Genomic DNA, 25,158 nt, shown 5'->3' with positions numbered 1-25,158 from the left:
CTGGATTTTGTACAATGGATTTTCACTCACATCGGATAAAATGTCAGATCACAATGTATTTCCATTAAAAACCCAGAGCAGTCTGGATGTGCAAAGCAACAGAGGTACAAAATTAAAGTTCAGTTCTCTGAGACTCGCCGATTTGAGGAAAGATGGGACTGGAGTCATTTCTGTGATTAAAAGCCCGACCGTTTATTTTTTTCACACGGTGCTCAGACTCTGACCCGCAGCCTGTTAAATCAGACACAAAAGGCTGTGATTTGACATTTTTCTACTTTCACTCCTTCATCTGCCATCATATTTTAATACTTTTTGCAGTGCGCATGCTGATTACATTTCAAGATCACATATGTTTGGCAGAAAGTCTGCAAGTTTGCAATACGAAGTGGGAAAAAGATGAAACTGTACAGCTTACTTTTGAAATGGAGGTGATGATTGTAGAAAGAAAAGCTTGTTGAGGGTCTAATTAGTCCATAAAAAAGCATAATCCGGCAACGGAGAACTTTAAAACTGTCATGCATGTCATTGCATGACACGGAGTTACAGAGCTGCAGAAGCATAAATCGGGTTAAATTCATTAAATAAATCATCATAAATTGTAAATTTATGTAAATTTGATATCTTAACTATTGTTATATTTATTCTGATAGTACCTGTACCTGGATGTGTTGCTGTATGTGGTTAAATGATAAAAAAAAGTTGAAAACATAAAAGGTTCAATCAGTAGTTCAGCACAGTTGGACCCAAAATGGCACCATGTTCTGAGTTGATGATCTCAATTAAGGGACTCTAGGCTCCACTCCAGTCTTTTTTTCCCATTTCTAGTGCCTCTTGTCATGTTCATAGTTATTGCTCTCCTGTTACAGACTGCTGCTTCGCATCAGCCTGATCCTAACAGACACCCCAGTATTTAATTGTATATCTGTGTATGACCTGGGGCTGTCTTTAATTATTAAATAAAGAACTTTAAACTTTTAGCTTCTGGTCTGTTCTCTGTGCTGGGGTCACACCCTTGTACTCACCATGACAGTGTAGAACTACTTTGTGCAGTATTTTGTGTAGAATTTTCACCCAAATCTAATGAACAATTTGTGAGTTATACATCCAGAAGCAGACAGAATTAATTTATATTTTGTTGATATACTTTACATTTAGTTTCTGCTCCAGTTGTGTTGGTGTATCTGTTCCTGTTTCTTAAATATACCGGCAGTCCCTGCAGCCTCACCTCCACCTGCTTTGCTTTGTGTTCCAGCAGTTTTTCTGTGGCTTTGCACTCCTGGATTTTGTTGCTAAGATGATCCACTTTGCTCTTCAGCTCCTGCACCTTTCCTTTCAGTTGATCTCTCTCCTGGCTCAACTCCTTCATCTGCAACTTCACGGTACCTCTCTGCTCCTCTGCCTCCACCTTCTCCTGACTCAGCAGAGTGTTGCTCTAGAAGGAAATAATAAGTGATCAGGAGGAAAAAAATGACCTGTGATATTTATCCTAAATAAAGACAAATCTTATGTGTTACCTCTTTTGCTTGCTTTGCATCTTTGACGAGTGTTTGCACCTCCTGTTCATACTCTTCTTTTAGAGTCGCTACGAATTTGTCATGGGTCTCTACCTCCTCTTTGAGCGCCCCCTTCAGGGCAGTGAGCTCCTGCTCTGTGTGGCGCAGTACCTCCTCCTGCTCCTCCTTCACCTGTAGCATCTCCTGAAAGTCTGCACGCAACTGCACCATATCCTGACAGGATAAGGATAAAACAAAACTGTGTATCACTAACTGATTAGTAAGATCTGTTTTATCCATGTGGTTCCACCTGTGGGTTCTACTCACTTTCAGAAGGATTTCTTTCTCCGTATTTATCACTTCTGTCTTCTTGGCTCGATCCAGCTCATCGTGCATCTCAGACAGCTGCTGCTGAAGATCTTTCATCTCCATCTTGGACCGGTCTCTCTCTGCAATCATCAGAGTCAGCCTGACACATCAGGGAAAAATGCAAGAACGAAAGTTATCTGATTAAACTGGCTTGTAAATTTCAGAAATGTGCTGATTGGGGGGGGGGGGGGAGAAGCAAACATCTGGAATGTTAAAGCCAAGTGAAATGTTACAGAATGTTCTACTTGAAAGAACACAGTTTTACAATGATAACGTCACATATATCCCACTTGCACAATATAAATTAACTTAGAAGCATAATTTAAAAATGGGTACTCATCAGACCACATACACCATTCACCTTAAAATATCTTCCCCAATGTGCAATATTTCACACCCCCCCCCCCAAAAAAAAAACAATTTAAAAATAAATAAATAAATTAAGGCATTATCAAAGGCATTTTGTGGGTATAATGCCTTTGATATCATGTCCATGATAACTGTAAAATTTGGACCATGATTACAGATGCCAAAAATAAAATGCAAAGGTTGAGTTTATTTATTATATTTTATGTTATATTTAATAATAATCCAAAAAAATTTAACAAAGCTGCACTGCAAAAGCATTCAGAGAATTTGTAGTCTCCCTCCTAGTTGTTCCTCCATACACTAAAAATAAAATGATTAATTTACTTAATCTCGTTCTGTCAACGTTTCCCACAAAAAAAAGGGAAATGGAAAACATAATATGCAATTAATTGTAACAATTTCTTAAAGTTTGCCTTCCCCATTTACACAATCAACCTTTGTGGAACTGGTTAACATAACTAGATTAGGTAAATAGAGCCTTTCCTTTTATTGTTTTGTTTTTAAGCATTCATGCGTTGGGGAATTTTTCAAACGTGGGAGCAGCGATGGGAAAATATTATTGAGTCGATCACAACAGTCAAAAGAGGTGAGTAAAGTTAGTAAATTTTCATTCATAAACAGACATATCACGATCCTACACACAAGGCTAACTAGTCACTATAAACCATAATAATGTCATATGATGACGTCATCATTATGTCACATATACAGTGCATCCAGAAAGTATTCACAGCACTTCACTTTTCCACATTTTGTTATGTTACAGCCTTGGACTCAGATTCTTACTCTTGTTTAGTTGACTGAAGTTTTGCTTCCATTTGAGCCAGTGTGTCTCTAAGCTTGAAAAGCTCTTCTTGACTTTTGGCCAGCTCTTCCTGAAGTTTTTTCTTCTCCGTCCTGGCCTTTTCACATGCCTTCGCCAGAGTCTTTTCATTCTGCACAACACCATAGAAAGAAACACACTAAGTAAAAGGAGTAAGAATTTGAGCAGTTTCAGTCAGCAGGATGTGACTGACTGCTGCACACCTTCGTCTCAACGTCCAGCTGCTTCTTTAACTCAGACACTTCTTTCTCCAGCGCTGCCTGCTTCTCCTCCAGCAGCTTCACCTGAGCCACATAACCCTGCACATTTGAAAATAAAGACGTGTGACAACATGTTTTAAGCGGACGACAAAAACATGAAATCAGACAGATTGATGAGGTTGATTAACCGAAAGCCCACTTTTTCCTCATCTTCCACATTCTCAGTAGTTTTCCACTTCAAACTGTTGATGCTTTTAAACAGCACATTGACTTTCCTGTTGGTGGTGGGCTCATCGTCAGTTGTCCTGAAAAACAAGAAAAATGAATGAAATGTTGCCCATTTCCAGCTCAATAAGCCCATGATAAATACAGTGAGGAAAATAAGTATTTGAACACCCTGCGATTTTGCAAGTTCTCCCACTTCGAAATCATGGGGGGTCTGAAATTTTCATCTTAGGTGCATGTCCACTGTGAGAGACATAATCTTGGGTTTATTCCCCTTGATAACAAAACCAATCAGAATTACATCACAAAGTGCAACTGCAATTGACAATATATTCACAAATAGAACAGATGAAATTATTAAGAATGGGATATTGATGACAGATCTCAGTGATCATTTACCAGTTTTTTCAATATTTAAATATAAAAATAGGTACAAAAAAAACTGTTACAAACTTTAAAAGAGATAAGTCATTAAAAGCCTTAGAGGCATTAAATTATGATCTTAAAAATCAAAATTGGGAAGAGAGTTGTGTGGGCCGCCAGAAGAGGAGGTACTGCTGGCCCACCACCAGAGGGTGCCCTGCCTGAAGTGCGAGCTTCAGGCGCGAGAGGGCGCTGCCGCCACGGACACAGCCGGAGGTGACAACTGTCACTCATTATCTCATGACAGCTGTCACCCATCTTCACTTCATCATTCCACTCCATAAAAACCGGACGTCATCTCCACCTCGTTGCCGAGATATCATCTACCTGTGAAGGTAACTTTCTCAGCCGTTGTTTTTGTCTTTTCAGACAGTGTTTGCTTCTGTATTGTTTGCAGTCAGTTCTGTGAGTGCTCGCAGCTGGAGGCTGAGTTTGTGATACGTGGAGAGCTGACGTCTTTGCTCCCCACGCCAAACTGTTGATAAGTACTCATTACTACTGCACGTGCCAGTTTTCTGGATTAGAGGTGGTATTCCCACCATTGCTGTTACTGGGTGTGCACGCACCCACATCTTACTGTTTTTGCTCCTTGCCAGCAGTACCAGATCCGACATTCGGAGACGGTGGCCACCTGGGGACTCGGGACTTGGAGGCTCCAGTATTCTCCAGGTTCGGTGGCGGAGGAAATCGTGTGGTTCCGGTTCTTCTCGGGACAGACATCTTCTATCCTCGAGCCTGCCCACACGTCACCTTTGTGGATTGACTGTTTGCATAAATTCTGTAATCCTCTGTGTTTTGGTTGTGCTCTTTCACAACAGTAAAGTGTTCATATTCGACTCTTTCATTGTCCGTTCATTTACGCCCCCTGTTGTGGGTCCGTGTCACTACACTTTCCCAACAAAGAGGTTTATGTCGGTGACGTTAAAGTAGCATATACTTCATTCATGAAAATACTGATGAAATCATATAATAAAAATTGTAAATTAATAAAAACTAGTAAGAAAAGAGTAAATAAACCATGGCTGACCAAGGGAATAAAAAACGCTTGTGTAAGTGCTTTTTAAAAATGCAAACAAAGGAAACAGAACACAGATACAAAAAATATAAAAATAAACTATTGACAATAATTAGGAAACAAAAAAAGATTATTATAGTGAACAACTGAATAAGAGTAAAGATAATATGAGGGCAACATGGGGAATTATAAAAAGTGTGATGGAAAGTGACGGAGTGAAATCAACTTTTCCGAATTACCTTGTCAAGGAAAATAAAGCGATAAATGATATAAAAGAAGTTGTAAATGAGTTTAATGATTATTTCTCAAAGGTGGGATCAAATCTGGTGGGAAATAAACCAATAGTAGAAGATGAATTAAATACAACTGTAAATACGGTCAATAGTATTTTCCTTGACAATGTAGAAAAAGATGAAATAAGGAATATTGTAAAAAACTGTATAAGCAAAAGATCAACGGACTATGAAGATTTAGACATGATGACTGTAAAACGTATAATAGAAACTGTTATTGAACCATTCACTTACATTTGTAATCTGTCTCTGTCAACAGGAATTTTCCCAGACAAAATGAAAATTGCCAAGGTAGTCCCGTTATATAAAAATGGAGACAAACATAACGTTTCAAATTACAGGCCAGTGTCATTTGTTATGTGTCGACGCGGGTTGAGGAGCGGACCTGCGTCTGACGGAACCCAGCGCTAAAATAACCAGAAAGCGGTTCCAATAACAAAACAATTTATTTCTTCCACCCTTTGGTGCATAACAACGTGTACAAACTAAAACAGCGTCAGTCTGGTGGAGTGAAGGCTGGCACGCTCTCCAGCGCCTAAAAGGATCGAGGCCCGGCGCTTCTGGACCCACATTTACCGCCAAACACCCCCCAGGTGGACACGACAAACCGACTCTCTGCGAAGGATAGAAAAGGTGAGGTAAGTCAGCAGCTACAACCAATATCCTTCAAAAGGCACACACTATCAGCAACACATTCAGGTCTGTATTTAAGCTTTATGTAAATGAGCAGCTTCTCACAACAGGTGGAGGATCACCAGTCCGCACGCCACGGCAGTGAGAAGCGAGCTGCACAATTCTCATCACAATTCAAATATACTGCGTAACAAAATACCAAGTTACTATCAACAATTAGTCAAACAATTAATCACCTCTGATGTGTGCTGACAGCATGTGTCCCTCACCCTTCTTCCTTCACAGGCACGATGTGTCAAACCCAGGCGCGGTCCTCAGCGTCTCACAAACGAACATCACAAGGTCGAGTTCCCGGCAATTCTGCTTGAATCACACATGGCTTAAATGCAGAACGCCATCTCATTATCTGCTTCAGCTGAAAGTCTTTAAGGTTGCACGTGAGCACCATCCACAGGTGCTGCACATAACGTTGATGAGGGTGAAGGACTCTTCTGCCAGCACCTTCTCCACAGACAATAAATCAGTTTGCATACCACCTGGAGAGCAAAGAAAAGAAAGAACACCAAAATGTCCAGCCACACCCCCCCAACACACAACAGTCATTGCTTCCACAGTTTTCTAAAATTATGGAAAAGGTTTTTGTGACAAGGTTGGATAAATTCATTGAGAAACATCATATTTTAAATAATGCTCAGTATGGATTCAGAACAAAACATTCAACAGCTATGGCAATTATGGAATTAACAGAGAAAATATCAACAGCAATAGATAATAAGGATTATATGGTAAGTGGTTTTATTGACTTGAAAAAAGCTTTTGATGTTAGCGATCATTCAAGATTGCTTTTTTTTTTTTTTTTCAAGTGACAAAGTTTTTTAATTCGGCACACAAAATATTCAAATAGAAAAAAAGGAACAATTCCACAAACAAACACAGACAAAACTAGTGAGTCCGAAAGGGTGTGGGCTGAAGCAAAGCTTATTAGCGCCCACCCCTGCTAGTACAAGTCCAACAATTCTAATCAGTCATATTTACATAAATATAAATTCACTACTACATGTCGACACACAGACATACACATCAATACACTATTCACTTATAATTATATTTATATAGTACCAGATCATAAGAAAGTCAAATCAAGGCACTTTACGCCAGTAAGGACTAACCTTACCAACCCCCAGAGCAAGCACTAGGCAACTGTGGTGAGGAAAAACTCCCTATAAGGAAGAAACCTCAAGCAGACCAGGCTCTTGGGGGTGACCCTCTGCTTGGGCTGTGCCACATATACCTATATACATACGTATATACTTTACAAACATAAATATATACATACATATACACAGTCACTTATATACATATACATATACACCTACCCATATTTATATATCTACATATGCATATACATACCCACACATTCAAATATACAATAAGTCCCACTTATAAATTGAACATTCCATATAAATCAAATTATATTTGCTTCTTTATGATACTTAGACATAATGTTCTTTTTGAGTAGTTTCTTAAATCTCACTAAGGTACTACTCATTCTAACCTCTATTGAACATTTGTTCCATTTCCTCACCCCAACCACAGACACACAAAAACCCTTTACATTTGTTCTTACTGGTGGTTTCATAAAAATTGCACAACCTCTTAAACTATATCTGGATTCCCTCAATCGGAACAGACTCTGGACATGTCTCGGTAAGGCTTGGTTTTTCGCTCGAAATAAAGTTTGAATTGTAATGTAATCGACCAAATCAATGAATTTTAATAAATTTAAAGACACAAATAGAGAATGAGTTGGTTCACGATATTGTTTATTGCAGATGATTCGTATGGCTCGTTTTTGCAAAAGGAATATTGGATTGGTATTTGATTTGCAGTTGTTTCCCCATGACTCAACACAATATGTCATATATGGTACCATCAGAGAATGATATAAAGTAAGTAACCCTTCTTGCGGCAGTAGGTCTTTGGCTTTATACAAAATGGCTATAGTTTTTGACAATTTTGATTTCACATAATTTATATGTGGTTTCCAGCTAAGTTTATTATCAATTATAACACCTAAAAATTTATTCTCTGTTACTAACTCAATTTCCTTATTGTTTATAGTTAAATGTTTACATTTGGGTGCCTGTTTATTTCCAAATATAATACATTTAGTTTTCCCAAGGTTGAGTGACAACTTATTAGCGTCAAACCAAACCTTAAATTTTTCCAGTTCTTTCTCCACTATGTCCAGAAGCTGTTCAAGATTTTCACCGCTACAGAACACAGTTGTATCATCCGCAAAAAGGACACATCTCAGTGAACTCGACACCCAACTTATATCATTTATATAGATTATAAACAACAAAGGACCCAGCACTGAGCCCTGCGGCAACCCACATGTGACATCCCTGAGTTCAGAATTTGTATTATTGAATTCAACATACTGAAATCTGCCTTGTAAATAACTAGCTATCCATTCATATGCCAGACCTCTGATTCCATATTTCAGCAGTTTACTTAATAGTATTCCATGGTTAATTGTGTCAACCGCTTTCTGTAAATAAAAAAAAACACCTATTGTGTATTGTTTATTATCAATTGCAGTTGCAATACTTTCCAAAAAGTCCATCAAAGCATGTGATGTAGTTCGAGACCTTCTGAATCCATATTGTTCTTCACAAATGATGTTATGCTTCAGTAAATAATCATTTAATCTTTTAGCAAATATTTTTTCCAAAATTTTGGAAAATTGTGGCAGGAGTGATATAGGTCTATAATTAGAAAATGTGTGTTTGTCACCAGTTTTAAACAGAGGAATTACTTTGGCTATTTTCATTTGAGAAGGAAATTTACCAGTACATAGTGACATATTGCAAATATAATTGAACGGTTTTACTATACAATCAATAACTTTTTTTAATAAAGCCATATCCAAATGATTAAAATCAGTCGATTTCTTACTTTTTGAACCATGAACCAGATCAAGTATTTCCCTTTCATGAGTACCACCAATGAACACTGAAACAGATTTGTTAAACGTTGAATTATTTACCCAGAAGTTATTAGTTGATGAGTCAATCTTACTGGCAAGATTTTTACCCACATTAACGAAGTAGTCATTAAAGTGTTCAGCAATAGACTCGTCGTTATCAATCGTGATGTAGTTGTTACTCTGAAAAAATGAAGGATAATCTCTAGTTACTCTATTCTTTTTTACTATTTCATTTAATATGTTCCATGTGTTTTTGATGTTATTTCTATTTTTGACAAGTAACTCATTATAATATGTTTTTTTACTGAGTCTCTTGATATTGATTAACTTATTCTTATATGTTTTATACTTACTTTCAGCTTCCTTAGTTCGTAGTTTTATGAATTGTTTATATAGTACGTTTTTCTTTTTACATGCCCTCTGAAGTCCCTTAGTTATCCATGGTTTGTTGCTATATTGATTTCTATATATTTTGTCAACAAATGGACAGTGTTTATTATACAAACTGGAAAAAATGGAAATGAAAGCATCATATGACCTGTCAACATCATCAACAAAAACATCTGACCAATTCTGACTTGATAAATCCTCCCTTAAATTATCAATTGTTTCAGGTGTTACTTTTCTACTCATGAATTTGATATTGCTTCGATACATACAACAACCATCCAATGCAAAGACTGAGAAAACTGGCAAGTGATCACTGATATCACTGACCAGTAGTCCCCCACTAAGATTACCGGATATAACGTTAGTTAAAATATTGTCAATGAGAGTTGTTGAGTCCATAGTTATTCTGCTAGGATGAATGATGGTTCACAAGTTACAACAATATGGAATAAGAGGCATTGCACATCAGTGGGTAAAAAGCTACTTAGAAAATAGAAAACAGTTTGTTCAGATAAATAATACCAAATCAGAATTTTGTAATATTATGTGTGGAGTACCACAAGGGTCGGTACTTGGACCCAAACTGTTTATTTTGTATATCAATGATTTTGTGAATATATCTAATGTACTTGGTAGCATTTTATTTGCTGATGACACAACATTATTTTACTCTGGATCAGATATACAGGAAGTAGCACAAGTGATAAATACAGAGTTGGAAAAAGTGAAATATTGGTTTGATATAAACAGATTCTCACTTAATCTTAATAAAACAAATTTCATATTGTTTAATGACAGAGTTAAAAAAAATGATGTGTCATTAAAAATAGATGGAATTGTTGTGTGGGCCGCTGAAGAGGAGGTACTGCTGGCCCACCACCACCAGAGGGCGCCCTGCCTGGAGTGCGGGCTCCAGGCACCAGAGGGCGCCGCCGCCCCACAGGAGCTGCCTCGGTAACAGCTGTCACCCATCACCTGAGACAGCTGACGACAATTATCACTGGGGTATATCAGCAGGACGGCATCCTGTGGCGGAGGAAACCGTGTGGTTCCGGTTCTACTTTGGAGAGGCGTCTCCTATCTTCGAGCCTGCCCACACGACACCTTTGTGAATTGAACTTTGTCCATTGTTGTAATTTGTTGTTTTTGTTGTGCACGTTCGCAACAGTAAAGTGTTGTTATTTGACCTATTCCATTGTCCGTTCATTTGCGCCCCCTGTTGTGGGTCCGTGTTCCTACACTTTCCCAACAGGATATCTCGGCCAATGTCATGGATCCCGAGGGGCGTCAACCGGCTGTTGAACGGCCAATGGAAGAACAAGGCGCACAGGCGTCCGCAGGAGGGGTAATCGGTGAGTTGCAGCGGATCCTCACCGCTTTCACGACTCGGTTAGACTTGATGGCCGAGCAGAACGCCCTCCTGAACCGCAGGGTGGAGGCTCTCGCCGCGCAGGTGGAAGCGCGCCCTCCGGGCGCCGCTGCGGCTCTCCCTCCCGTAGACCCTGTGCGTGACAGCAACGTTCCACTGGTTGTCCAACGACCCCCCCCCACCGTCCCCTGAAGCATACATAAGCCCCCCAGAGCCGTACGGAGGCTGTGTGGAGACGTGCGCGGATTTCCTTATGCAGTGTTCGCTCGTCTTCGCACAGCGTCCCGTCATGTACGCGACCGACGCTAGCAAAGTAGCTTATGTGATAAATCTGCTTCGTGGTGAGGCACGCGCTTGGGCTACAGCGCTCTGGGAGCAAAGTTCACGGCTCCTTCTGACATATGATGGGTTTGTGAGGGAGCTCAGAACAGTGTTCGATCACCCTAATAGAGGAGAGACCGCTTCAGCCGTGCTGCTGTCAATGAGACAGGGGCGCCGGAGCGCAGCTGCCTATGCAGTCGACTTCCGCATCGCGGCTGCGAGGTCCGGCTGGAATAGCACTGCCCTCCGCGCCGCCTTCGTAAACGGACTGTCATTGGTCCTCAAGGAGCACCTGGTGGCTAAGGACGAACCGCGGGATTTGGATGGGCTTATCGATCTTGTCATACGATTAGACAATCGGTTAAATGAGCGCCGTTGGGAACGAGACGAAGGGCGTGACCAGGCACACGTCGTCCCTCTCCCTTCCGGTTCCAACCACGTTCCGCCCTCCCCACGCTCCACGGCCCCTGCGCTCCGTGCGATCACAGCTCCCCCTGCTGACGAAGCTATGGACACGAGTAGGGCAACATTTAGGGCACCGGTCACACAAAGGAGGCTGGCCCGCGGAGCGTGTTTTGTTTGTGGCTCGATTGAGCATCAGGTAAGAGACTGCCCCGAGCGGTTAAACACCAACGCCCGCCCCTAGACACTGGGCTAGGGGGGGGCCGAGACGTTCACGTGGGACACACCCACATCGCCACACGACTCCCAGTTACAATCCTTTATGAGGATTTAACCCTGAAGGCCCCAGCACTGGTGGACACGGGCTCAGAAGGGAATTTGCTTGATAGCAAATGGGCCAGGGAGATAGGGTTCCCTCTGGTGGCGCTTACCTCGCCTGTGCAGGTACGGGCACTAGATGGCTCCCTACTCCCTCCAATCACCCACAAGACACCACCAGTAACTCTGGTGGTGCGGGGAATCACCGGGAGGAGATCGAGTTTTTTGTAACTCCGGCCACCTCCCGTGTGATTTTAGGTTTTCCCTGGATGTTGAAACACAATCCCCGGATCGATTGGCCGTCCGGGGTAGTGGTCCAGTGGAGCGAGACCTGCCATCGGGTATGTTTAGGTTCCTCGGTTCCTCCCGGTTCCCAGGCCAGGGAGGAGGTCAGAGCCCCGCCCAATCTAGGGACGGTGCCGGTGCAGTACCATGACCTTGCGGAGGTGTTCAGCAAGGATCTAGCACTCACCCTTCCCCCGCACCGCCCGTATGATTGTGCCATTGATTTGGTTCCAGGCGTTGAGTTCCCGTCCAGCAGGCTGTACAACCTCTCACGACCTGAACGCGAATCAATGGAGACCTACATCCGGGACTCTTTGGCTGCCGGGTTGATCCGGAATTCCACCTCCCCGATGGGTGCGGGTTTCTTTTTTGTGGGGAAAAAGGATGGCGGATTACGTCCATGCATTGATTACAGGGGGCTGAACGAAATCACGGTTCGTAACCGATACCCCTTACCCTTGTTGGATTCGGTGTTCACGCCCTGCATGGAGCCAAGATATTCACCAAGCTTGATCTTAGGAATGCGTATCACCTGGTTCGGATCCGGAAGGGAGACGAGTGGAAGACGGCATTTAACACCCCGTTAGGTCATTTTGAGTACCTGGTCATGCCGTTCGGTCTTACAAATGCTCCCGCGACGTTCCAAGCATTGGTTAATGATGTCTTGCGGGACTTCCTGCACCGATTCGTCTTCGTATATTTAGACGACATACTCATCTTTTCTCCGGATCCTGAGACCCATGTCCGACATGTACGTCAGGTCCTGCAGCGGTTATTGGAGAACCGGCTGTTTGTTAAGGGCGAGAAGTGTGAGTTTCACCGCACCTCTTTGTCCTTCCTGGGGTTCATCATCTCCCCCAACTCCGTCGCTCCTGATCCGGCCAAGTTTGCAGCGGTGAGAGACTGGCCCCAACCCACAAGCCGTAGGAAGCTGCAACAGTTCCTCGGCTTTGCGAATTTCTACAGGAGGTTCATTAAGGGCTACAGCCAGGTTGCTAGCCCCCTGACAGCCCTGACCTCACCAAAAGTCCCCTTCACCTGGTCGGATCGTTGCGATGCCGCGTTCAAGGAGTTGAAACGGCGCTTCTCGTCTGCACCCGTTCTGGTGCAGCCCGATCCTAGTCGCCAGTTAGTGGTTGAAGTGGATGCCTCTGACTCAGGGATAGGAGCTGTGCTGTCCCAGAGTGGGAAGACCGATAAGGTCCTTCATCCGTGTGCCTATTTTTCCCGCAGGTTGACCCCGGCTGAACGGAACTATGACGTCGGCAACCGAGAACTCCTTGCGGTGAAAGAGGCTCTTGAAGAGTGGAGACACCTGTTGGAGGGAACGTCCGTGCCATTCACGGTTTTCACTGACCACCGGAACCTGGAATATATCAGGACCGCCAAGCGGCTGAATCCCAGGCAAGCCCGCTGGTCACTGTTCTTCGGCCGTTTTGACTTCCGCATCACCTACCGGCCCGGGACCAAGAACCAGAAGTCGGATGCCTTGTCCCGGGTACACGAAGACGAGGTCAAAGCGGAGTTGTCGGATCCACCGGAACCCATCATCCCGGAGTCCACTATCGTGGCCACCCTCACCTGGGACATAGAGAGAACCGTCCGGGAGGCCCTGGCACGAAGCCCGGACCCCGGGACTGGACCACAGAACAGACTTTACGTCCCACCAGAGGCTAGGGCTGCAGTCCTGGACTTCTGTCACGGCTCTAAGCTCTCCTGTCACCCAGGGGTGCGAAGAACCGTGGCAGTTGTCCGGCAGCGCTTCTGGTGGGCGTCCCTGGAGGCCGACGTCCGGGACTATATCCAGGCCTGTACCACCTGTGCCAGGGGCAAGGCCGACCATCGCAAGGCTCCGGGACTGCTACAGCCGCTGCCCGTGCCTCATCGCCCCTGGTCCCACATCGGCCTGGATTTTGTCACGGGCCTCCCGCCGTCCCAGGGAAACACTGTGATCCTCACGATAGTGGACCGATTCTCCAAGGCGGCCCACTTCGTGGCCCTCCCGAAGCTCCCTACGGCCCAGGAGACAGCGGACCTCCTGGTCCACCACGTCGTCCGCCTGTATGGGATACCATCAGACATCGTCTCCGATCGCGGTCCCCAGTTCTCCTCGCATGTCTGGAGGAGCTTTTGCCGGGAACTGGGGGCCACGGTCAGTCTCTCGTCCGGGTATCACCCCCAGACCAACGGGCAAGCAGAGCGGGCCAATCAAGAAATGGAGCAAACACTGCGTTGTGTGACAGCCGCGCACCCGGCGGCCTGGAGTACTCATCTGGCCTGGATCGAGTACGCCCACAACAGTCAAGTGTCATCAGCCACCGGCCTCTCCCCCTTTGAGGTGTGTTTGGGGTATCAGCCCCCGTTGTTCCCGGTGGTTGAGGGGGAGGTCGGTGTGCCCTCGGTCCAGGCCCACCTGCGGAAGTGCCGTCGGGTGTGGCGCGCCGCCCGTTCTGCTTTGTTGAAGGCCCGGATGAGGGCGAAGACCCATGCAGACCGGCGGCGGACACCGGCCCCTACGTATCGCCCCGGGCAGGAAGTGTGGTTGTCCACAAAGGACATCCCACTACAAGTGGCCTCCCCTAAACTACAGGACAGGTACATAGGACCGTTTAAAATCCTCAAGGTCATCAATCCCGCCGCAGTGAGGCTTCAGCTTCCAGCCTCACTGCAGATCCATCCTGTGTTTCATGTGTCGAAGCTCAAGCCCCATCACACCTCGCCCCTCTGTACACCCGGTCCGGCACCACCTCCTGCCCGGATCATCGATGGCGAGCCGGCTTGGACAGTGCGCCGGTTGTTGGACGTCCGTCGGATGGGCCGGGGCTTTCAATATCTGGTGGACTGGGAGGGGTATGGTCCCGAAGAACGCTCCTGGGTGAAGAAGAGCTTCATCCTGGACCCGGCCCTCCTGGCCGACTTCTACCGTCGCCACCCGGACAAGCCCGGTCGGGCGCCAGGAGGCGCCCGTTGAGGGGGGGGGTCCTGTTGTGTGGGCCGCTGAAGAGGAGGTACTGCTGGCCCACCACCACCAGAGGGCGCCCTGCCTGGAGTGCGGGCTCCAGGCACCAGAGGGCGCCGCCGCCCCACAGGAGCTGCCTCGGTAACAGCTGTCACCCATCACCTGAGACAGCTGCCGGCAATTATCACTGGGGTATATCAGCAGGACGGCATCTCCACCTCATCGCCGAGATATCGTTCTACCTGGAAGGTAATAATCTCAGCTGACTGCTTGACAGTAACCTTTGTGATTTTTGTGAGTGATTGCAGACTTTTTTTCTCCAACGAGAGGTGGAGGTAGCTTCCCTGCCGTGCAGGTTGCTGGGTGCAAACGCGCCCACGTTTAATTGTGTTCTTGTTCCTCGCCAGCAGTACCAGGTCCGACACGCGGAGGCAGTGGCCACCTGGGAGTTCGGAACTTGGCGGCTCCAGTATTCCCGGGGTCCTGTGGCGGAGGAAACCGTGTGGTTCCGGTTCTACTTTGGAGAGGCGTCTCCTATCTTCGAGCCTGCCCACACGACACCTTTGTGAATTGAACTTTGTCCATTGTTGTAATTTGTTGTTTTTGTTGTGCACGTTCGCAACAGTAAAGTGTTGTTATTTGACCTATTCCATTGTCCGTTCATTTGCGCCCCCTGTTGTGGGTCCGTGTTCCTACACTTTCCCAACAGGAATGGACATTCAAAGGATAAAAGAGACGAAATTTTTAGGAGTTATGATTAATGAAGATTTTACATGGAAGTCACACATAAATTACATAAAAGGAAAGAGAGCGAAAGCCATTGCTGTTTTGCATAAAGTTAAATATTCATTAAATATTTATGGATTATTAACATTGTACAATTCATTGATTGTTCCATATTTGACTTATTGTGTAGAAATCTGGGGATCAACATGTACAACTTATACACAACCTTTATTTATTTTGCAGAAAAGAGCTTTAAAAGTGATTGGCAACACTCAATTTAGAGATCCATCTAATCCATTGTTCATTAAGTATAGGATACTTAAATTTCATGATTTAGTTGATTTGAAATTACTACAAATAATGTACCAAGCGAATAACAATACTTTACCAATAAACATTCAAAATATGTTTGAAAAAAGAGTAAGTAGTTATAATTTGAAGGGCATAGAAGTCTTTAAAAAGCCAAGATTCAGAACCAAGATAAAGGAACAGAGTACTGCAGTGAATGGTGTAAAATTATGGAACAACCTCAACAAAGAAATCAAAGAATCAAGGTCGCTTAAATTATTTTAAAAAACGTATTAAACGATGTATTTCGTAAGTATGAAACTATGAAATAAGTCAGTGGGCTGTGACAAAGCCAAAAATGTAATCTGTTAATAATGTTTAGAATGTTTGAAGTTTAAAATGTAATCTATTAGGGATGTAGTCTTTTAAATAATGGTTAAAATTAGGAAAGACGTCGGTGGCATGTGACAAAGTCATAGAAATGCAATGATGTCGATTGATGATGCTTTGCAAGATTGTATTGTAAAAAGGGGCAGAATATATAAGACTTGTTCTTCCAAACTGCTCCTTGGTTTGTAATGTTTTGTTAATTTTGCTTTTCTGTTTTTCTTTTAAATGAATGAAATAAACACACAGACCTGTTAATTTTTCTTTAAGAAGCCCTCTTATTCTGCACTCTTTACCTTTATTAATTGCACCTGTTTGAACTTGTTACCTGTATAAAAGACACCTGTTCACACACTCAATCAATCACACTCCAACCTGTCCACCATAGCCAAGACCAAAGAGCTGTCTAAGGACACCAGCGACAAAACTGTAGACCTGCACAAAGCTGGGATGGACTACAGGACAACAGGTAAGCAGCTTGGTAGAAGACAACAACTGTTATGATTATTTATTAGAAAGTGGAAGAAACACAAGATGACTGTCAATCTCCCTCGGTCTGGGATTCCATGTAAGATCTCACTTTGTGGGGTAAGGATGATTCTGAGAAAGCTCAGAACTACACAGGAGGACCTGGTCAATGACCTGAAGAGAGCTGGGACCACAGTTACAAAGATTACATTAGTAACACATGATGCTGTCATGGTTTAAAATCCCGCAGGGCAGCAAGGTCCCCCTGCTCAAGCCAGCACATGTCCAGGCCCATTTGAAGTTCACCAGTGACCATCTGGATGATCCAGAGGAGGCACAGGAGAAGGTCATGTGGTCAGATGAGACCAGAATAGAGCTTTTTGGAATCAACTCCACTTACCGTGTTTAGAGGATGAGAACAACCCCAAGAAAACCATCCCAACCGTGAAGCATGGGGGTGGAAACATACTCTGGGGGTGCTCTTCTGCAAAGGGGACAGGACGACTGCACCGTATTGAATGGAGGATGGATGGGGTCATGTATTGCAAGATTTTGGCAAACAACCTCCTTCCCTCAGTAAGAGCATTGAAGATGGGTCATGGCTGGGTCTTCCAGCATGACAAAGACCCCAAACACACAGCCAGGGCAACTAAGGAGGGGCTCCGTAAGAAGCATTTCAAGGTCCTGGAGTGGCCTGGCCAGTCTCCAGACCTGAACTCAATAGAAAATCTTTGGAGGGAGCTGAAACTCCAAACCTGAAAGATTTGGAGAAGATCTGTATGGAGGAGTGGACCAAAATCCCTGCTGCAGTGTGTGCACACCTGGTGAAAAACTACAGGAAACGTTTGACCTCTGTAATTGCAAACAAAGGCTACTGTACCAAATATTAACATTGATTATTTTCACAGGTGTTCAAATACTTATTTGCAGCAGTAACATACAAATACATTATTAAAAAAATCATACATTGTGATTTCCGGATTTTTTTTTTTTAAATTATGTCTCTCACAGTGGACATGCACCTAAGATGAAAATTTCAGACTCCTCCATGATTTCTAAGTGGGAGAACTTGCAAAATCGCAGGGTGTTCAAATACTTATTTTCCTCACTGTGTGTATATATATATATATATATATACGAGGTCTGTTAGAAAAGTATCCGACCTTTTTATTTTTTTCAAAAACCATATGGATTTGAATCACGTGTGATTGCATCAGCCAAGCTCGAACCTTTGTGCGCATGCGTGAGTTTTTCACGCCTGTCGGTTGCGTCATTCGCCTGTGAGCAGGCTTTGAGTGAGGTGTTGTCCACCCTCTCGGCGGATTTTTATTGCGAATAAAATGTCTGAATGAGTTGGAGCTTTGCTGCATCAATTTTTTTCCAGAAACCGTGAGAGGCCTCCAGGTGGACACCATTCGTAAAATTAATATGGCTTTCAGGGACGATTTTATGGGGATTACACAGATTAAGGAGTGATCCAGATGGTTTAAAGACTGCCCACAACTGCTGAGAGCGCGGCGCGCTCCCAGCCCCCATCAACAGGCTGACACCCCGCTGGAACAACCAGATCATTTCCAACATGAAGGCTTTGTTGATCCGGGACCTCGTCTGACTTTCACAAAAAGGCTGAAGATGTGGACATCAGCACTTTTTCGGTACATTCCACCGTTACAGGAGTTTTTTTCATGGAAAGAAAAGCGGAGGGACGCGCCACGGAGCCGTTCATTACGCGGGACAAAACCACCTCGGTGTTGGTCTCACAGGACAGCTTAAAGGTGGATTTCAGATGGATTTCGGTTGCTTTTCAGTCATGTGATTATCCGATTGGGACTGTGCATGAGCTGGACCTGCCCCAACATGTCCTGGAAGGCTTCATCACGGCGTTGCTTTGCGCCATGCAGCTCCACCGCGACGCGCGGAATTCCTCCGCACGTCTGTCTCAATGTGCCAAAAAAATGCTGATGTCCACTCTTTTCACAATTCCTGTGCTAGTCAGATGACATACCGGATCAAGACAGCGTCCAGTTTAGAAATGAACGGCACATTCCACTGTTACAGGAGTTTTTGTCATGGAAAGAGGAGCGGCTCCACCGCACATCATGGTGGAGCTGCATGGCGCAAAGCAACGCCATAATGAAGCCTTCCAGGACATGTTGGGGCATGTCCAGCTCATGCACAATCACAATCGAATAATCACACGACTGAAAAGCAACCGACAGCCGTCTGAAATCCACCTTTAAGCCGTCCTGTGAGACCAACACCGAGGTGGTTTTGTCCCGCGTAATGAACGGTTCCGTGGCGCGTCCCTCTGCTCCTCTTTCCATGACAAAAACTCCTGTAACAGTGGAATGTGCCGTTCATTTCTAAACTGGACGCTGTCTTGATCCGGTATGTCGTCTGACTAGCACAGGAATTGTGAAAAGAGTGGACATCAGCATTTTTTCGGCACATTGAGACAGACGTGTGGAAGAATTCCGCGCGTCGCGGTGGAGCTGCATGGCGCAAAGCAACTCCGTGATGAAGCCTTCCAGGACATGTTGGGGCAGGTCCAGCTCATGCACAATCACAGTCGGATAATCACACGACTGAAAAGCAACCGGAATCCATCTGAAATCCACCTTTAAGCCGTCCTGTGAGACCAACAACGAGGTGGTTTTGTCCCGCGTAATGAACGGCTCCGTGGCGCGTCCCTCCGCTTTTCTTTCCATGAAAAAAACTCCTGTAACGGTGGAATGTACCGAAAAAGTACTGATGGGGGCTGGGAGCGCGCCGCGCTCTCAGCAGTTGTGGGCGGTCTTTAAACCGTCTGGATCACTCCTTAATCTGTGTAATCCCCATAAAATTGTCCCTGAAAGCCATATTAATTTTCCAAACGGTGTCCACCTGGAGGTCTCTCACAGTTTCTGGAAAAAAATTGATGCAGCAAAGCTCCAAAGACATTTTATTCACAATAAAAATCCGCCGAGAGGGTGGACCACACCTCACTCAAAGCCTGCTCACAGGCAAATGACGCAACCGACAGACGTGAAAAAACTCACGCATGCGCACGAAGGTTCAAGCTTAGCTGATGCAATCACACGTGATTCAAATCCATATGGTTTTTGAAAAAAATAAAAAGGTCAGATACCTTTCTAACAGACCTCATATATATATATATATATATATATATATATATATATATATATATATATATATATATATATATATATATATATATATATATAAACTCACTAAATGATCCCTCTGGGCTGCCACGCCAGTTATTTGCATTATAACAGACATATGTATTAAATCCTTTGCAATGAAACACCAGAATTAACAAACTGATCAAACTCTGTAAATGTAACTGACAAATATGATGTATTAACTGTAGTCTTTAGGGTCCTGGTGCTTCCTGTCTTACTGTATGGTTGTGAGACTTAAACGCTAACCAGTGGTCTAAGATGATGCCTGGATGTCTTTGGAACCAGGTCTCCTTGGAGAGCCCTTGGACACCGGTGAAATGACTTTGAGTCAAACAAACAGTTAGTTAGGGAGATGCGCTATATTTCTCTGGGCATGATCCAGAACATACATCCCTTAGTGTGAAGGACCCCAGCGGCTGGAAAAGGCCAAGGACACGCCCCTGTTTCACCTGACTGCGGCACATATGGATACTTTTGAGAGGTGGGGATACACTGGCTGTCTGCCTGTGCTGGTGCCTTCCAGAACCAAGATGGTTCCATAGTGTGTTGGATGCAGCGATGCACAACACCAACACATACTCCCTGATCTGATGTATTAAAAACAATAAAAGCCCAGTGTCAGACCAGAAATGTTTTCCTTCATGTACATCTTCATATGGTCTGCTCCCAGAGTTTGAAGCTTCAATGAAATCCGTAAGTCAGTTTAGGAGGAGTTGCACTTAAAACACTCATGAACAGACAGACATCTTGGAAATACATTCCTCCAAGTGATAGACTTGGGTCTTATCTTGGTCTAGTTTTGCCCATGAATATAGTAATACAGCAAAATCAGCAATAAGTATCATCACAACCTATAACATGCACAATCCTACAGACAAGGCGTGTCCAGGGTGTACCCTGCCTCTCGCTCTATGACTGCTGGGATAGGCTTCGATGCCCCCATACAAGGGGGGTTGGAGGTATCTGGATGCAATGGTCTGGAAATGAAATTCCAGGTTGGGTTCAATCCATTTTACAGTAACAGTGCTCTGAACATTGTCTACAGACAGGCTGTGGTACTATTTTTTTTCCCAAATAGAGCATGAGTAATACTCAGATTTTTCCTTGTGCAGTTGTTGTTTTTTTTTATCAGTGCAGTGGACACATGTTCATGCTCTGCATTCCTGTCTCCTGTGTGTTTGAGTGTACACAGCTGTAACAGCATCCTTATCTGACTACACCGTGTGATCATGCCCACAAGCTAATCGTCACAAGGTGACTAAGGCATCAGAGTTTAAGGAATATTGTTGTAAAATCTAAGTTTGTTTGTATTTACATAAAACAAGGATTCTCCAGTTACTAGAAATGAAACTGAAGTGTGTAAATGCAAAGAGTACATACCCATCCTTCAGGTACATGAACAGCATTTGTTTTGCTGCTTCCTCAGGTGGATCTACTGACAGTTCTTGCTGCCCTTTCAGAAGATCAGGAGTGACCTGGTTAAGGGATATATTTAACATAAATGCAGTCTTTTAAATAAATGGTTTGCCCTGTACTAAGCTCATTACCTGTGTATCTCTGTCATCTGATTCGTGCACTTGGTCGCTGCAGGAAGTCATGGATTTCTGCCCTCTGTGCAGTAGTTTCAACACTGTCTCTTTGAGCAGCACGTTGGGCTTGTTCTCCTCACTGTCATTTGCAAAAGTAACTCCTCTGCCGAAGAGTCGAGCCCTGGCTGACCCAGGTGCAGGTGTGCTGCTTGGGGTGGTGCTCCTGATGCCTTTCAGAGATGAAGCTCTGCTGGAAGACGAGGAGGAAGTGGAGTCGGAGATTTGAGCACTGTCCACACTGCGTGACCTTCGGCGCTCATCTGGATCCAGCCTTTTTCTCGGCCCTCCCCTCCCTCTCTGCTGGGAGCTATTGAACTGGCTTATTAGCTTCCCCACAGATAAGAACGGGTCTGTGTCCACTGAGTTTGGGGACCTTGCGTGGGTTTGACCTGCTGAGGCAGGTGCTGCCTCCTCCTGGTCTCCTCCTGGAGACTCAGCGGGCAGAGGGATCCTGGGTTTGGTCCCATTAGGAGCCTGGTTGGTGTCATGATAAAGGCCAGAATGTAGTTGTCCCAAATAGGCAGCTGAAGCCAGTTTTGAAGAACTGAGTTGGGTGAGGTTATTAGTCTGAGGGTCATAAGGACTTAGAATCTCTGGGTGTGTTTGATAGTGAAACTGGTTGGAACCTGCTGAATTAGACGGAGACTGTTTGTACTTCCCAGTTGGTCTATCAAGTGATCCGTCAGCCACAGGCCTCATCGCCACACCTGGGTTGTATCCCGCCTGGTGTGTGATGACAGACACATCCCTGTGGCTCTCCTGGCCAGAACTGTTCAAAATCACATACGGCTGACCTTTAATCCCCTGGACTTGCACCCTCACTCCAAACAAATCCTCATGGCGTCCCCCGGGGCTACACTGCGACAGGTAACCCCTCTGTAGACTGCTGTCTGGGGTTCCACCAAGTCTGTGGGACTTCATTGAAGCTCTGCAGCGTAAAAAGTTGACCTCGTGTGTTACAAAGCTGTGAAAAAGACAAGCAGGCAAACGCAAATCATGACAGGGAAAATGTAAAGCCTGACTGATCCCACATGGAAAGGTGAGCTGCAAACCGATGCATCAGGTTAGTCAAGCTGAGCTGTGTACACAACACTGGAGCTACACAGTGAGAGTGATGTCCCAGGATCTCCTCACACAGCTGCATTCAGCCCGTCAGCAAAGATAAAGACACAATGACAAGAGCCTGATATTGCTGCGCAATGAAAACAGCTCCCTCTGTGTGCTAATGACAGTATACTATTGTGGAGCCTAAGATGAGCCAAAAGCATGACGACTTCGCCCGGCCAAGGTCGCCGTGCTGTCGTCACCCACTTCATAAAATAACACTTGAGGAAAGCGTCCAATAACAAACGTATTATTGTGAGTGTGAACAGTGGAACACAAAGTGTGTTGACAGTAGATAATGCTGTATATGTTCTTCAGAGGGACACTTTAATGCAACAATCATTAGCAACACTGACAAAAAAAAAATCAATTAAATTAATTCCTATCCATTGCATTTCTCGTCTCACTGTTTTTGCTTTAAAACTACAGTGTGTATAATATAGTGTCATCTAAAGGTGAGGTTGCAGATGGCATTGTGCATTATGCCATTGCTGGTGTCACTGACCAAACGGTCCCTCCCTAAAATTCGCCCCCCCCCACTCGCCTTCACTGCGAATACGTCATTTAAGAGCGTCAGCAGTGATTCACCGATTATCACCTTGTTTCTACTTAAAACTTCACTCCAGTCATCATCTATCTCAGCAACAGGTATCTGAAGCTTTTGTACAACAAACATTTACACAAGAATTCACCATTATTTCATAATAAAAGACGGGGGAGCGATCAGACTGCGACAGCAGCATGTCTGAGACTGACTCTCTGAGTCTGACTCTCTACACCCAAAGCGATCAAAGGGAATAACGTGATTATTAACCATCAGATGACGAAAATGATGAAGTAAAACCTCTTAAATCCTTCTGCAGTCAGTTTTAAGCAGAAACAAAGTGATGATCGGTGAGTTGCTGCTGACGCTCCGAAATGACGCACTGCGCAGTGAAGGCGGGGGGATTTTTTGGGGGGGGGGGGGGGGGGGGTCATTCAGATTGGCGACAACGGTCATGATTTTGTTGCCCTTGCTTTTTTGGTGACTGGAATTCATGCTCCTTTGCTTTCTCTTGTGATAAGGAATCTGTATGATCCTCCCTTTGCTGCGCCCTTGTTTTGCACTCGGGGTTGCCACAGATCACAAGTTTTACATCGGATGCCCTTCCTGACGCAACTCCACATTACGTGGACAATGGGCCAGGGGTGGGGTTTGAACCAGGAACCTTCCACCCTGAAACCAAGTACACTAACCACTTCACCAGCATCACTACAATCTATGATCTTTCCATTTCACAAAAATGAGGGTAATCAAACTTGCTAGGCTGCGCTATCAACAGTCTGATAATATACAGATGAGAAACCACGGATTCCAGTGGAATATGTCGACCTCCATGAGGAGGATTACTCATATGTGCTTTTAAAATATAATATAAAAGACTTAAAATACATCAGTTTGGTGTTACAACTAATTAGATTCTAATGAACAGATGGTCATGAATGCTATATTCCAGTTTTGCTAATAAACACCCCTAAATGCTACACATTATATCTTTATTTATTGGCTCATATTAACAGGGAGCATTCAGAAACATTTGGTAATGACCAAAATCCAGGAGTTATTACTGCCTACATTGGCAGTAATACTTCTGAACAAGTTTGAATTATAATTAAAAGGGCATATAATAAGGATAAACTTGTTAAAATCTAGGGAAATTTGATGTACCAGCTCAATTTGTTTTGACTATGTAACATTCAATGTGTGTGTGTGTGTGTGTGTGTGTGGGCATACATAGTGCAATGGTACCAAATGTATGGAACCAAATTTGCACTCTAAATGGAACCAAATCGCACTCTAAATGCAATGCAACACAAATGAGACGAATAATCAATGTCATGTGACATACACAGCACCAATCAAATGACAAAGATCCACTCAGCCGTTATATAATTGCAAATAATTTATCCCTGCAGGTTTGATATTAGATGTTTCTGTATGATTATAACCTCACAGAAAAGTGAAAACATCCAATGACCTCACCCGTTTTACAAGATCATGTGGGTAAACTGCATATTGCTAACAAATATGACTGCCTACTTACTATAAAATGTAGAGGGAAAAAACAAACATCCTGAATTCAGATTCAGATCACCCATATTTTATCACTTGTTTCCATCAGAGAGAGAGAGAGAGAGAGAGAGAGAGAGAGAGAGAGAGAGAGAGAGAGAGAGAGAGAGAGAGAATGCATATGTCAATGAACTTTTTAGAATATATTGCTGACGCGTGTCCTCAAATTGAAATGTGGTCCAGATCAAAACTGAGGTCCAAAAGTGCCAAACTGCTTCTATGAGCAACACATCAATGAATTAGGTGACCAAATTTAGTTCCCAAAGTGGCATAAATATCACTTTTTACCTTAATTCAGATAAACGTAATCCATTTGGTGTTAAAAATTTAAATACTTCAGTATGTGTGTCCATTAATTCCTTTTTTTCAGCGGTGGCAGGATGATAAGCGCTCTGATGAGTGCTGCTCTACGGCTTTTTATC

General features: G+C 44.1%; 1 protein-coding gene across 5 annotated transcripts in view; it reads right to left on the bottom strand.

Annotated features, from left to right (window-relative positions):
• The window catches only part of LOC117515584 (cingulin-like protein 1), a 68,829-nt gene that overhangs the window by 30,002 nt on the left and 13,669 nt on the right, over positions 1-25,158 (bottom strand). Inside the window, exons 3-10 of one of the 5 annotated variants that reach the window (XM_034176207.1) lie at positions 21,481-22,448; positions 21,314-21,408; positions 3,454-3,559; positions 3,258-3,353; positions 3,018-3,166; positions 1,821-1,962; positions 1,515-1,727; positions 1,226-1,432 (exon numbers count right to left, since the gene is read on the bottom strand). In XM_034176207.1, the coding sequence (XP_034032098.1) occupies positions 1,226-1,432; positions 1,515-1,727; positions 1,821-1,962; positions 3,018-3,166; positions 3,258-3,353; positions 3,454-3,559; positions 21,314-21,408; positions 21,481-22,443 (1,971 nt within the window). In that variant the 5' untranslated portion in view covers positions 22,444-22,448. Of the gene's footprint in view, positions 1-1,225; positions 1,433-1,514; positions 1,728-1,820; positions 1,963-3,017; positions 3,167-3,257; positions 3,354-3,453; positions 3,560-21,313; positions 21,409-21,480; positions 22,487-25,158 lie in introns of those variants that run through there. The other 4 variants (XM_034176206.1, XM_034176205.1, XM_034176208.1 and 1 more) reach the window with 4 other exon arrangements.

This window comes from Thalassophryne amazonica, chromosome 8, assembly GCF_902500255.1.
Source record: "Thalassophryne amazonica chromosome 8, fThaAma1.1, whole genome shotgun sequence".
Classification (NCBI taxonomy): Eukaryota; Metazoa; Chordata; class Actinopteri; order Batrachoidiformes; family Batrachoididae; genus Thalassophryne; species Thalassophryne amazonica.
Note: the sequence above shows the minus strand (reverse complement) of the source record. Positions and strands in the feature narration are given on the sequence as shown.